The sequence below is a fragment of the Aethalodelphis obliquidens genome, unplaced genomic scaffold (genome assembly GCF_003676395.1).
Source record: "Aethalodelphis obliquidens isolate GAN/ISIS:26980383/991018 unplaced genomic scaffold, ASM367639v1 scaffold93, whole genome shotgun sequence".
Taxonomy (NCBI): domain Eukaryota; kingdom Metazoa; phylum Chordata; class Mammalia; order Artiodactyla; family Delphinidae; genus Aethalodelphis; species Aethalodelphis obliquidens.
In genome coordinates, this window is record NW_020838037.1 from 4,454,631 (window position 1) to 4,470,524 (window position 15,894).

At 35.1% G+C, this 15,894-nt stretch overlaps 1 protein-coding gene across 1 annotated transcript in view; it reads right to left on the reverse strand.

Moving 5' to 3' along the window:
* The window catches only part of DYNC2H1 (dynein cytoplasmic 2 heavy chain 1), a 373,792-nt gene that overhangs the window by 74,117 nt on the left and 283,781 nt on the right, over positions 1-15,894 (reverse strand). The window contains exon 83 of the mRNA XM_027095669.1: positions 8,690-8,806. Coding sequence (XP_026951470.1) covers positions 8,690-8,806 — 117 coding nt within the window. The remainder of the gene's footprint in view (positions 1-8,689; positions 8,807-15,894) is intronic.

A 15,894-nucleotide genomic window follows, 5' to 3' on the forward strand; every position in this document is an offset into this window, starting at 1 on the left:
CATTAAACAAGATGGCCTTAATTGATATTTACAGGACATTTTATCCAAAAACAACTGAGTACCCTTTCTTCTCAAGTGCTCATGTAACATTCTCCAGGATAGATCATATCATGGGTCACAAATCAAGCCTTGGTAAATTTAAGAAAATTGAAATGGTATCAAATATCATTTCTGACCAGAAAGCTGTGAGACTAGATATCAAATACAGGAAAAATGTGTAAAAACTACAAACACATGGAGGCTAAACAATGCACTACTTAATAAACAAGAGATCACTGAAGAAATCAAAGAGAAAATCAAAAAATACCTCAAAACAAATGACAATGAGAACACAATGACCTGAAACATATGGAATGGATTAAAAGCAGTTCTAAGAGGGAAGTTTATAGCAATACAATCCTACCTCAAGAAACAAGAGACACCTCAAATAAACAACCTAATCTTACACCTAAAGTAACTAGAGAAAGAAAAACAAAAAAAAAAACAAAGTTAGCAGAAGGAAAGAAATCATAAAGATCAGGTCAGAAATAAATGAAAAAGAAATGAAGGAAACATACCAAAGATCAATAAAACTAAAAGCTGGTTCTTTGAGAGTATTGAAAAATTGAAAAACAATTAGCCAGCCTCATCAAAAAAAAAGGGAGAAGACTCAAATCAATAGAATTAGAAATGAAAAAGGAGAAGTAACAACTGACACTGCAGAAATACAAAGGGTCATGAGAGATTACTCCAAGCAACTATAAGCCAATAAACTGGACAACCTGGAAGAAATGACAAATTCTTAGAAAAGCACATGTTTCTGAGACTGAACCAGGAAGAAACAGAAAATATGAACAGACCAATCACAAGCACTGAAATTGAAACTGTGATTAAAAATCTTCCAACAAACAAAAGCCCAGGACCAGATGGATTCACAGGCAAATTCTATCAAACATTTAGAGAACAGCTAACACCTAACCTTCTCAAACTCTTCCAAGATACAGCAGATGCAGGAACACTCCCAAACTCATTCTATGAGGTCACCATTACCCTGATACCAAACCCAGACAAAGATGTCACAAAAAAAGAAAACTACAGGCCAATATCACTGGTGAATGTAGATGCAAAAATCCTCAACAAAATACAAGCAAACAGAATCCAGCAGCACCTTAAAAGGATCATACACCATGATCAAGTGGGGTTTATCCCAGGAATGCAATGATTCTTTAGTATACACAAATCAATCAATGTAATACACCATATTAACAAATTGAAGAATAAAAACCATACAATCATCTCAATAGAAGCAGAAAAAGCTTTCAACAAAATTCAACACCCATTTATGATAAAAACCCTCCAAATATACGCATAGAGGGAACTTACCTCAACATAATAAAGGCCATATATAACAAACCCATAGCACACATCGTTCTCAATGGTGAAAAACTGAAACCACTTCCACTAAGATCAGGAAAGGATAAAGTTACCCATTCTCACCATTATTATTCAACATAGTTTTGGAAGTTTTAGCCACAGCAATCAGAGAAGAAAAAGAAATAAAAGGAATCCAAATCAGAAAAGAAGAAGCAAAACTCTCACTGTTTGCAGATGACATGATACTATATACAGAGAATCCGATAGATGCTACTGGAAAACTAGTAAAGCTAATCAATGAATTTGGTTAAGTAGCAGGATACAAAATTAATGCACAGAAATCTCTTGCATTCCTATACACTAATGATGAAAAATCTGAAAGTGAAATCAAGAAAACACTCCCATTTACCACTGCAACAAAAAGAATGAAATACCTAGGAATAAACATACCTAAGGAGACATAAGACCAGTATGCGGAAAGTGTAAGACACTGATGAAAGAAATTAAAGATGATACGAACAGATGGAGAGAAATACCATGTTCTTGGATTGGAAGAATCAACATTGTGAAAATGACTAGACTCCCCAAAGCAATCTATAGATTCAATGCAATCCCTATCAAACTACCAATGGCATTTTTCACAGAACTAGAACAAAAAATTTCACAATTTGTATGGAAACACAAGAGACCCTGAAGAGCCAAAGCAATCTTGAGAAAGAAAAATGGAGCTGGAGGTATCAGACTCCCTGACTTCAGACTATATTACAAAGCTACAGTAATCAAGACAGTATGGTACTGGCACAAAAACAGAAATATAGATCAATGGAACAGGATAGAAAGTCCAGAGATAAACCCACACACATACGGTCATCTTATTTTTGTTAAGGGAGGCAAGAATATACAATGGAGAAAAGACAGCCTCTTCAATAAGCGCTGCTGGGAAAACTGGACAGCTATATGTAAAAGAATGAAATTAGAACACTCCATAACACCATACACAAAAATAAATTCAAAGTGGATTACAGACCCACATGTAAAGCCAGACACTATAAAACTCTTAGAGCAAAAGATAAGCAGAACACTCTATGACATAAATCACAGCAAGGTCCTTTTTGACCCATCTCCTAGTGAAATGGAAATATAAACAAAAATAAATAAATGGGACCAAATGAGACTTAAAAGCATTTGTACAGCAAAGGAAAACATAAACAAGACGAAAAGACAACCATTAGAATGGGAGAAAACATCTGCAAATGACGCAACTGACAAAAGATTAACCTCCAAAATATACAAGCGGCTCATGCAGCTCAGTATGAAAAAAACAAACAGCCCAATCCAAAAATGGGCAGGGTACATAATAGACATTTCTCCAAAGAAGATATACAGATTGCCAACAAACACATGAAAGGATGCTCAGCATCACTAATCGTTAGAGAAATGCAAATCAAAACTACAACGAGGTATCACTTCATACCAGTCAGAATGGCCATCAACAAAAAATCTAGAAACAACAAATGCTGGATAGGGTGTGTAGAAAATGAAACCCTCTTGCACTGTTGGTGGGAATGTAAATTGTTACAGCCACTATGGAGAACAGTATGGAGGTTCCTTAAAAAACTAAAAAGAGAACTATTATATGACCCAGCAATCTCACTACTGGGCATATACCCTGAGAAAACCATAATTCAAAAACAGTCATGTACCACAATGTTCATTGCAGCTTTATTTACAATAGCCAGGACATGGAAGCAACCTAAGTGTCCATCGACAGATGAATGGATAAAGAACGTGTGGCACATATATACAATGGAATATTACTCAGCCATAAAAAGAAATGAAATTGAGTTATTTGTAGAGAGGTGGATGGACAGATTGAAGTAAGTCAGAAAGAGAAAAACAAATCCCATATTCTAACACATATATATGGAATCCAAAAAAAAAAAAAAAGGTTCTGAAGAACCCTGGGGCAGGACAGGAATAAAGATACATGTAGAGAATGGACTTGTGGACACGGGAAGGGGGAAGGGTAAGCAGGGACGAAGTGAGAGAGTGGCATGGACATATATACACTACCAAATGTAAAACAGATAGCTCGTGGGAAGCAGCCACATAGCACAGGGAGGTCAGCTCAGTGTTTTGTGTCCACCTAGAGGGGTGGGATAAGGCAGGTGGGAGGGAGATTCAAGAGGGAGGAGATATGCGGATATCTGTATATGTATAGCTGATTCACTTTGTTATACAGCAGAAACTAACATACCATTTTAAAGCAATTATACTCCAATAAAGATGTTGAAAAATTAAAAAAAATAAATAAAAATATCATTAAAAAAATGTTGAAGTTGGGTATAACGTCTTAAGCTTGAATTATCTGCCAGGTAGGCAAATATATTGTTTAACTTGCGTTATCTATGTATGTACAATAAAATATCTAGGATACCACTAAAAAGTAGAAAAGATATATAATCTGTAAACTAAGAGAGCAATATATTAGAGAAAATAGTCCAAAAGAAGACAAGAAAGAAGTAAAAAAAAAGTAGAAAAAATACAAAACATAACATATAATAATATAGTAAACTAGATTAATGTAAATAGACTAAATGTTCCAACTAAAGATCAAACAAAATCCAGCTATAGGCTCTTTATAAGATACACCCATAAAAATTGATTTAAATGTTGAAAGTATGAAATAGGATATATCTAACAAATATAACTAAACAAAAGCTGATACAGATTTATTAATACCAGAAAAATAGGAGCAACATTATAAGAGTTAAAGGGAATTACTATGATAAGTGGTTCAATATATCAAGAAGAGTGGCATTCTGAACTTGTATAATTCAAAAATTGATAGAGAAAAACTATTATATATTATGATTTGTGAATGAAACATTTAAAAAACTTGATCTAAAGAATATAATTTGAGAATAGCAGTCAACAGAGCAGAATACACATTCTCAAACATAATATGAAACTAATCAATTTTAATGATATTTAAATTTTTAGTTCAAAAACATAAGAAAGTACTAGTCCTATTAATTGTTTATCCTGGCACTCTAGATTTAAATTTCATTTAATTCTATTTCAATGCATTCTTTTGAAATTAAGGTATTCTGAATTTACAAGTATAATTTAACAGATATACAAATCTACTTATGAACCTGAAGAAAGAAATAATAAAAATAGTTACTGGGTCAACCAGTTCAATTCTTGCTCAGAAAAAAATCTGTCACCTATTTTTTGCTCAACAAATTCTATCAGCCTAAAAGAGACAGTTTTACATGTACCTTTTATCATATGGGAATTAATGGAAGTTCTCAAGTTATATGAAGGAGATGTAAATTGGTTAGAATGTCAGTAATTCTCATCAGTTGTTATCACCATCAACCAGATATTAAAAACTGCTTGGTGAGCTGGTATATAATAAAAATTTTAAAGCATGAACTGACCTTTTGAATGTATATGTGCAGAATATTAAATGACATTAGATTGTTCATGTGTTATACTTTTTAGCATTTTGCTTTTTAAATTATTGTTTTACAAAGTACTAAGTTTTCCAGTGGAAATCCCAAGAAAAATGTCACAAAATATGAGATGTTACTAAATTATGCATCTAAACTACTTAAAAGATGATATAATAACATATGAATTAACAGTTAATACAAAATAATGTTAAAAGTTTTAATTACACATTTGTATATATATTTCCCTGAAAAAGATATAATCACTAATACAGTCACTAAAAATTTTGACAATTTAACCTTCAAGCATGAAAGGTTAAATTAATAAAATATCTTGAATGTGGCAACGTCATCAATACTACTAGGGCTTGTTATACTAAACTTTAAAAATCTACAAATCTTTAAAGAAATAAAGATACAAAAGACTTAATCCATAAAGAGTTTATGTTTGACAAATAGTGTTCCATCTATTTTTTTATTAGATCCATACAATCATCCTTTGAAGACTGGTTTTACTTTTGAAATATCTTTGACTCTTCTCTTACTTTATATTCACATTGTCACCATATTCAATAAGGTTCCCACGATTTTGCTCTTAGAACATTGTAACTTCCTCTAAATTGGTTTTCAGGCCTCTAGTATCCACTGCTTACACCATCATCAGTTTTGCCTTTATAAAACACAGATCTTTACATATCACCTTCCCACCTTCTTATTAGCATTGCATCCCCACTGCCTACAGGATAAATTATAATCACTCCTCATGACATTAAACCTTTCCAACCTGGTCCTACTAAATTTTTTTGCTCTTATGTCTAGCCATTCTATTCAAAGCATTCTTTACTCCAGTCAGGTTAGAATAACAAACATGGCAGACTTTTCTCTCTCTCTGAAATATCATACACTCTTTTTTAACTAGAGAATTTCTTGCTCATCATGTAACCTCTTTTTTTAATCTAAAGCATTTTAAAAAATATTTTATTTATTTATTTATTTATATTTTTGGCTGAGTTGGGTCTCCGTTGTGGCATGTGGGATCTTCATCACAGCATGTGGCATCTTTTTATTGTGGCGCGCAGGCTCTTCGTTGTGGCATGTGGGCTTCTCTCTAGTTATGGCATGCAGGTTTTCTCTCTCTAGTTGTGGCATGCGAGCTCCAGAGTACATGGGCTCTGTAGTGTGTGGCATGCGAGCTCTCTAGTTGAGGTGCACGGATTTAGCTTCCCTGCCGCATGTGGCATCTTAGTTCCCCGACCAGGGATCAAACCTGCATCCCCTGCATTGGAAGGTGGAGTTTTTACCACCAGCCCACCAGGGAAGTCCCTCTAAAGAATTTCTTACTCATAATGTAACCTCCTCTGACTTCCTCTTAGCAAAATTTAACACTCCCTCATTTTGGTTCCCAAAGACCACTGTAATACCTATATTTTTGTGTATTGTTATCATCTCTTAATAAATCAGCATCTAGCACAGTGCCAAGCATATAGCAGACACATCAATAGATATTTGATGAATGAAGTAAATGAACAAATGAATGCAGAGAAAAGATTATTACTCCTTTTTTACAAAAGAAAAATTTTTTAAAAAGTTCAGAAGTGATAAAAATAATTATGGAAAAATTCTAAAACAGAAATGTGACATTAGTTTATTTGAAATATTTATATGCATAAATTTTAAAGCTACCCCAAAATAAGAGAATTCTTATTCCTAAGCACCATATATTAACTTGCTTAGTTTAAAATATAACTTTTATGGTTATGTGATTTATAAGTTTGTACTATAGAAACATGAAGAGGGAAATGAGTAACAGCTGAGAGCCTTCTGAAAGATGTTGGCACTTTGCCCATTACTGGTTTAGCATAGCTAGGAGATTCTGGAAGAAAGAAATTGCATTTGGAAAGTCCTCACAGATGGAATCACTGAGAGCTACCTTACTATGGAAGAGGCTTACAAGTCAGGTTGGATATGGAGCCATGGTGTGAAAAATGATTTTCTTTAGGAAAATTAATGTGATGATGATCTGAAATATGACTTGGAGGAAGTATATATTATAAGGAGAGTCAAATTTGGTGTTTTCTGCAATAATCCATATGAGAAAGAAGGCTACATTATGGCAATAGCTTCAGGAAGGAAATGGGAGAGATAAAGAACAAAACATTACAACAGGATGAAGTGCAAGATATTTGACAGATTAATTTGACTACTATGAATATAATATAATGATAACCTTTTAATGAATCTATATCTATCTTACAAATAAAAGTTAAAATGAAGTTTAAAAAGTTATGTTTGTTTCTGGTCAAAATGTCAAACTACCTCCCACTTCTGAATCCTGTCTTTGACAAAACAAGAGGATACTGAACCCAGAAGATGGCACCAAAAGAATGGGAAACATCTGGGAGACAGAAACGTTTGGGTACTTGTAAGTGGAGAATATGGTAACCTACAGCTGAGGGCTGGATGCCATGGCTGGAGCCAGGCTAGGAGAGCTCCTGGTTGCAAACTTATCTTTTCATATTGCCCTGGATGGAACATTGCCCACTATGTCAACATTTTAGGACTGAAAAATAGCAGTATCAAGCACCTGCCATAGACAGCAGAGTACTTGATATTTCACAGCATGCAGCCCAGCTAATGTGGGGATCAAACTGCAACAGGTATAGCTGGGAAGGCTGGCTTTTGGAATTGCAGGGTCTCAGAGTATCAAACGAATAGATGCAAAACAAAACATAACAAAATCCACACCTGTATTTATTATGGTGAAATTTAGGGAGATCAGAGACAAAATATTCTACAGGAAAAAACCAAATGAGTTACAGAGAAATAAGAAGCAGATTAACAGCAACTTTCCTCAATAAATTTGTGTAAACTGGGTTATTAATTTAAAGATATGCAAAGGTTAGTTTAAGAAAAAAGAAGGTAAAGAATAACAACTTCAATATGAATTGACATGAAGAATGGAAATCAGGCCATGATTTCATAGAAAGGGATCTGTACAATTTGATTACTTATATGACCAGGCATAAGCGGGAGAGCACGGGTTTGGGATGCTAAGGGATGTAGTATTTCTTTTCATTCTCTAATTTTTCCTCAAGCTACCTATATAAAGCTTTATCAATCTGATGGTCTAAATAAAGTGGCAATTCCAGTTACTTGAGATCATTGTTTATTCAGACTCCTGACAATCACCAATTGTCGACACTAAGTCAGAATAACTCGAAATTACAATACTATAAGGTTTGAGGATTTTGAATTTTTAGAGAGTTTTAACCTTTTTCATAGGTTCTTAAATAAGCCTAATTTGACTTCCCTTACTGAAGAAGGCTATGTGATATATAAGCATTTTTATAGTATTACTAAACATATGAATTGTAAAATTATATATTTTTAATTCCAGAAAGTAAGTTCTTATTCAATTAGAATAGTAATCATAATACTGTAATGGTTTTGCCTAGTGAGCAAGCAACCATCTATAATCTGTAACTACTTTACAATATAGAAACAAGTCAACTCCAGTTGATGAATTGCTTTTCCTTAGCACTTGGATTCCTTTGAAAAATTTCACCTTTAACAGCAGTCACTGACTTTACAGAAAGAGGCGAGAGAAGACAAGGAGTGAGCAAAATATGTATCAGACATAGAGGACGTCATAGTACATTACCAGGATAAGACAAATTACACGGTAACACTGCTTCTTGGGCTGATCTTCTATTACTTTTATTTCCTCCATCTTTTTCCAGGATACTGTATACATTGAGGGCAGATCCATGCAAAAATTTACCAACATATTTACCAACATGGACAATTTGGGGATAAAACTGGAAAAAAAGGATAGGGAGAAAAAAGGGAAAACAAAGGAAGAATATTCCACTACTAACCTGGTTTAATTTCTTCCAGAGATTGAGGACAGGAGAAAGTTCATTAGACCAGATTTCTCTATCAAATTTGCTACCAGCTGTTACTGATCTGCCCAAGATCCTCAACTGTGAAATAACCTGAATGAAGAAAATAATAAGTAGCAATAAATGAACATAACTTCATTCAGAGGGAAAACATAGATACAAAAATAGCCATATTTACTTATAAAGACTGAATATATATATTATAAACAAGTTTTAATCCCATTTTCCCTGTTCAACTGGATTAATATTTTATTGATTTATTTCAGCAGTTAAAAGGCAAAAGAACTTAAATGGTGAGAGAAACCACTATAAAAGTTACATATTATAATGGCTCTTCATTTGAAAAGCTACTTCTTTAGCCAGAAAGCTCTAATTATCCATTATTAATAACCTCTCTATTTGCTCATTTCTGAAATCAAAAATATTTTTCAGTTTGAATAATTTAAATTGCATAATTTCAAAATGCTGATAAATTAAAGATAGGTTTTTTGAAAAGATGAAATGAGTGGAAAGATAGTAAATAGCATAGCAAACTATAAAATAGTAAAACAATTTAAAGTAATTATTGGCTGGTAAAAATTACAATAAATCTAAGTTTTAAGGTTCTATATCAATTTTAAGTTATTTCAGTGTTTTTTCTAGACATGAGACTCAAATGAAGGAGGTATAGATCAATTAATTAAAATAAGGCAAAGTAAATTCTTCTTTCCTATTTAGGGCTTTCATTTTTGTAACATTTTTATCAGCTTCTCTATCATCATTCTCATCAAAATTAATTCACTCACGTTTTTTTTTTCTAAAATAGTGTTTAATGGCTTCAATTTCAATAATACCAATCAGTCTTCTTAATCATTTGCTAAGAATGATCCAGAATATTACTGAGTATTCTATATATGGTATTATAGATATTGGGGGAGATGTATAAAAATCAGTGAGGTATGTACTGATGGTTCTTCATAAATATTTCAACTAAATATTAAAATTGTGCTATATCATTGCTTATCTGACATAAACAAAATAAATCCCCAAATCAAGACAATATGTTTTCCTAAGCTAGTATTTTAAACATCAACATTTTCAGTGTGTCAACTACTTTTTTTGTTTTACTTTTTGAGAGATGTAAATTGTTTTTCCTTTTTAAGAGATAGGGCTGTATTTAATATTTTGGGGGTTCTTACATTATTAAAGTTCAAATAAAATAAGGGCCATAAATATTTCAAAATAAATGCACTACATAATTGTTAAACATACAGAATCCTGCTGTTAAACTCAAGTTACTTCTAGAGCTTTTGATTGATTCTCTAATCTAGAAAAAATTGTGGTGATTCAGTGTTTCATTTTCTTTGTTTTTCTGATAAATTATTTCCATTTGCTCTAGCTGAACCCTACAACAGCACCTAATTTATCAGCTGTGCTAGACCACAAAACATCACTAGTTTGTAGTCAGAAGAAGTGCTATTTTGCTCTGGTAACACTGGCTATCTCTTATTTGTGTCTTAAATTTGTCAAAAATGACAGAGAACAAATAAGAATGCAAAGAGATACCTAAAGGAAAAAAGGTTCAAATATTTTTTTACATATGATGTTAAAAACTATTTTAAAAAGAAAATGTTTAACAACCCAAAAAAGTTTGTTTTCTTCCCAGAAAAATAACATGCGAGGCTTGCTTTTCATAATAACACTATCATAATACATTATAAACTTTAATGAACGGAGAGTAATGAAAAGGGAGTTCAAATGCATAATAAAAATATTTTATAATGAGGATCGGGCTATAACTTGTAACAGCGGACCATCTTTTCTTTTTACAAAATCTGACATACTCATCTTTTTACAAAGCACAGATGATAAAATGTCCATTATACATGTTTTAAACCAATTAAAAATACTTTTTTTAATGACATTCCTTTAAAATGGTGTCAAAGGGGATGAAATTTCCCAACAAAAACATACATCACTTCTTCCATGTTCTAAGCATACTGAACAGCTTGCATTATGCCACTGGCATGCTTTGCAGCATCTCTGAGGTTGGAGGGGAGCTGCAGAATATGCTGTCACCCCTATTCCAACTGTTCACATTCCAAAGAACAATGAGAGACATTTCAGGAATACCTATGATTCTCCTGAACAATTGGTGTGATTTTATTGTAGTATACTACATCTCATATACAATTGTATTTTCCTTTTCTTTTGGAAGTTATAAAGCACACAGAAGAATTTCTGATCTAACAATAACAACTTTATAGAACCTTAGAGCATGAGCTTTGTTGTTTGTCTTGTCTTCTTTTAGCATAAATTATTTCCCTAGTTTTATTTTCTTTTCATTTCCTAATTTTCTCTTTGATTTCCTAAACTATTGATTTTACACTAATAGATCGTCTGTATTTTTGTAAGTCACATCCAGTATAATCCTTCTAGGAATGAGAAAGAATATAGATTTTAAAAATGAACGCTCATTCTCAACTTACAGATGAGAAATTGGAGTGTCCAAGAAGTTAAGTAAATTACATGTTTGAGAGGAGACCTATAAGATGGAGGAGGAGTAAGACATGGAGATCACCTTCCTCTCCACAAATACATCAAAAATACATCTACATGTGAAACAACTCCTACAGAACACCTACTGAATGCTGGCAGAAGACCTCAGACTTCCCAGAAGGCAAGAAACTCCCCACATACCTGGGTAGGGCAAGAGAAAAAAGAATAAACAGAGACAAAAGAATAGGGACGGAACGTGCACCAGTGGGAGGGAAGGAGGAAAGGTTTCCACACACTAGGAAGCCCCTTCATGGGCGGAGACGGCGGGTGGCTGGGGGGACGCTTCGGAGCCATGGAGGAGAGCACAGCAACAGGGGTGCAGAGGGCAAAGCGGAGAGATTCCTGCACAGAGGATCGGTGCTGACCAGCATTCACCAGCCTGAGAGGCTTGTCTGCTCACCTGCCAGGGCGGGTGGGGGCTGGGAGCTGAGGCTCCAGCTTTGGAGGTCAGATCCCAGAGAGAGGACTGGGGTTGGCTGCATGAACACAGCCTGAAGGGGGCTAATGCACCACAGAAAGCCAGAAGGGAGTCCGGGGAAAAGTCTGGACCTGCCTAGGAGGCAAGAGACCACTATTTCAGGGTGCGCAAGGAGAGGGGATTCAGAACACCACCTAAATGAGCTACAGAGACAGGCGCGAACCATGGCTATCAGTGCAGACACCAGAGACGGCATGAAACGCTAAGGTTGCTGCTGCAGCTGCCAAAAAGCCTGTGTACAAGCACAGGTCACTATCCACACCTCCCCTCCAGGGAGTCTTTGCAGCCCGCCACTGCCAGGGTCCCCTGATCCAGGGACAACTTCCCCGGGAGAACACACGGCGTGCCTCAGGCTGTTGCAAGGTTATGCCAGCCTCTGCCACTGCAGGCTTACCCCGCATTCCATACCCCTCCCTCCCCACAGCGTGAATGAGCCAGAGCCCCCTAATTGGCTGCTCCTTTAACCCCGTCCTGTCTGTGCTGGGAACAGATACCCTCAGGTGACCTACATGCAGAGGCGGGGCCAAAGCTGAACCCCAGGAGCTGTATGAACAAGGAAGACAAAGGGAAATTTCTCCCAGCAGCCTCAGGAGCAGTGGATTAAATATCCACAATCAACTTGATGTACCCTGCATCTGTGTAATAGCTGAATAGAAAAGGAACCATCCCAAAACTGAGGCAGTGGACTCTGGGAACAACTGTAGACTTGGGGTTTCCTTTCTGCAACTAACTTGTTTCTGGTTTTATGATTATCTTACTTTAGTATTCAGAGCTTATTATCACTGGTAGATTTGTTTATTGATTTGGTTGCTCTCTTACTTTATTTTTATATATATATATATACTTTTTTACCCTTTTTCTCTTTTGGTGAGTGTGTACGTGTATGATCCTTTGTGTGATTTTGTCTGCATAGCTTTGCTTTTGCCATTTGTCCTAGGGTTCTGTCTGTCCGCTTTTTGGGTTTTTTGTTTTGTGTTTTTCTTAGTATAGTTTTTAGCACTTGTTACCATTGGTCGATTTGTTTTTTGGTTTGCTTGCTCTCTTCTTTCATTTATTTTTTTTATTTTTAAAATTTTAATAATAATTATTTTTTTATTTTCTATTTAAATACCTTTATATTATTTCACTTTTTTCTCTTTTTCTTTTTTAATTTTCTCCCTTTGCTCCTGAGTGGTGTGGCAGACAGGGTCTTGGTGCTCTGGCCGGGTGTCAGGCCTGAGCCTCTGAGGTGGGAGAGCTGAGTGAAGGACATTGGTCCACCATAGACCTCCAAGCCCCATGTAATATCAAACAGTGAAAGCTCTACCAGAGATCTCATCTCAATGCTAAGACCCAGCTCTACTCAACAACCAGCAAGCTACAGTGATGGACATGCTATGCCAAGCAACCAGAAAGACAGGAACACAACCGCACCCATTAGCAGAGAGGCTGCCTAAAATAATAAGGTCACAGACATCCCAAAACACACCACTGGACGTGGTACTGCTTGCCAGAAAGACAAAATCCAGCCTCATCCAACAGAACACAGGCACGACCTCCCTCCACCAGGAGGCCTACACAAACCCACTGAATCAAACTTACCCACAGGGGACAGACACCAAAACCAACGGGACCTAGGAACCTGCAGCCTGTGAAACAGAGACCCCAAACACAGTAAGTTAAGCAAAATAAGAAGACAGAAAAAAACACAGCAGATGAAGAAGCAAGGTAAAAACCCACCAGAACAAACAAATGACGAGGAAATAGGCAGTCTACCTATTCCTCTGAAAAACAATTCAGAGGAATGATAGTAAAGATGACCCAAAATCTTAGAAATAAAATGTACAAAATACAAGAAACATTTAACAAGGACCTAGAAGAACTAAAGAGCAAAAAAACAATGATGAACAACACAATAAATGAATACAAATTCCCTAGAAGGAATCAATAGCAGAATAACAGAGGCAAAAGAATGGATAAGTGACCTGGAAGATAAAATAATAGAAATGACTACTGCAGAGCAGATTAAAGAAAAAAGAATGAAAAGAATTGAGCACAGTCTCAGAGACCTTTGGGACAACATTGAATGCAACAACATTCCACTTATAGGGGACCCAGAAGAAGAAGAGAAAAAGAAAGGGACTGAGAAAATATTTGAAGAGATTATAGTTGAAAACTTCCCGAATATGGGAAAGGAAATAGTCAAGTCCAGGAGGGCAGACAGTCCCATACAGGATAAACCCAAGGAGAAAAACACCAAGACACATGTTAATCAAACAATCAAAAATTAAACACAAAGAAAAAATATTAAAAGCAGCAAGGGAAAAAAACCAAATAACATACAAGGGAATCCCCATAAGGTTAACAGCTGATCTTTCAGCAGAAACTCTGCAAGCCAGAAGGGAGTGTCAGGACACATTTCAAATGATGAAAGGGAAAAACCTACAACAAAGATTATTCTACCCAGCACCGATCTCATTCAGATTCGACAAAGAAATGAAAAAACTTTACAGACAAGCAAAGGCTAAGAGAATTCAGCACCACCAAACCAGCTTTACAGCAAATGCTAAAGGAACTTCTCTAGGCAGGAAACACAAGACCAGGAAAAGACCTACAATAATAAAGCCAAAGCAATTAAGAAAATGGTAATAGGAACATACATATCAATAACTACCTTAAATGTGAATGGATTAAGTGCTGCAACCAAAGACAGAGGTTTGCTGAATGGCTACAAAAAAAGACCCATATGCATGCTGTCTACAAGACATCCATTTCAGACCCAGGGACACATACAGACTGAAAGTGAGAGAATGGAAAAAGATGTTCCATGCAAATGGAAATCAAAAGAAAGCTGGAGTACCAATTCTCATAAGAGACAAAATAGACCTTAAAATGAAGACTATTAAAAGAGACAATATAATATCATAATATCAAGGGATCAATCCAAGAAGAAGATATAACAATTGTAAATATGCACCCAACATAGGAGCACCTCAATACATAAGACAAATGCTAACAGCCGTAAAAGGTGAAATTCCCAGAGTAGGGGACTTTAACACCCACTCTCACGAATGGACAGATCATCCAAAATGAAAATAAATAAGGAAACATAAACTTAAAATGATACATTAAGCAAGATGGACTTAATTGATATTTATAGGAGATTCCATCCAAAAACAGAATACACTTTCTTCTCAAGTCCTCATGGAACATTCTCCAGGATAGATCATATCTTGGGTCACAAATCAAGCCTTAGTAACTTTAAGAAAATTGAAATCATATCAAGTATCTTTTCCAAACACAACGCTATGAGACTAGATGTCAATTACAGGAAAACGTGTAAAAAATACAAACAAATGGAGGCTAAGTAATACAATACTAAAAAACCAAGAGATCACTGAAGAAATCAAAAAGGAAATAAAAAAATACCAAAAACAAATGACAACGAAAGCACGATGACCCCAAACCTATGGGATGCATTAAAAGCAGTTCTAAGAGGTTTATAGCAATATAATCCTACCTCAAGAAAAAATAAATATCTTAAGTAAAAAACCTAACCTTACACGTAAAGCAATTAGAGAAAGAAGAAGAAAAAAACCCCAAAGTTAGCAGAAGGAAAGAAATCATAAAGATCAGATCAGAAATAAATGAAAAAGAAATGAGGAAACAATAACAAAGATCAATAAAACTAAAAGCTGTTTTTTGAAAAGATAAACAAAATTGAAAATCTATTAGCCAGACTCATCAAGAAAAAAAGGTAGAAAACTCATATCAATAGAATTAGAAATGAAAAAGGTGAAGTAACAACAGATACTGCAGAAATACAAAAGATCATGAGAGATTACTACAAGCAACTATAAGCCAATAAATTGGACAACCTGGAGGAAATGGACAAATTTTTGGAAAAGCACAACCTCCCAAGACTGAACCAGGAAGAAACAGAAAATATAAAAAGACCAATCAAAGCCCTGAAATTAAAACTGTGATTAAAAGTCTTCCACAAAACCCCAGGACCAGATGGCTTCTCAGGCGAATTCTATAGAACATTTAGAGAAGAGCAAACACCTATCCTTCTCAAACTCTGCCAAAATATACTAGGGGGAGGAACATTCACAAACTCATTCTACGAGGCCACCATCACCCTGATACCAAACCCAGAAAAAGATGTCACAAAGAAAGAAAACTA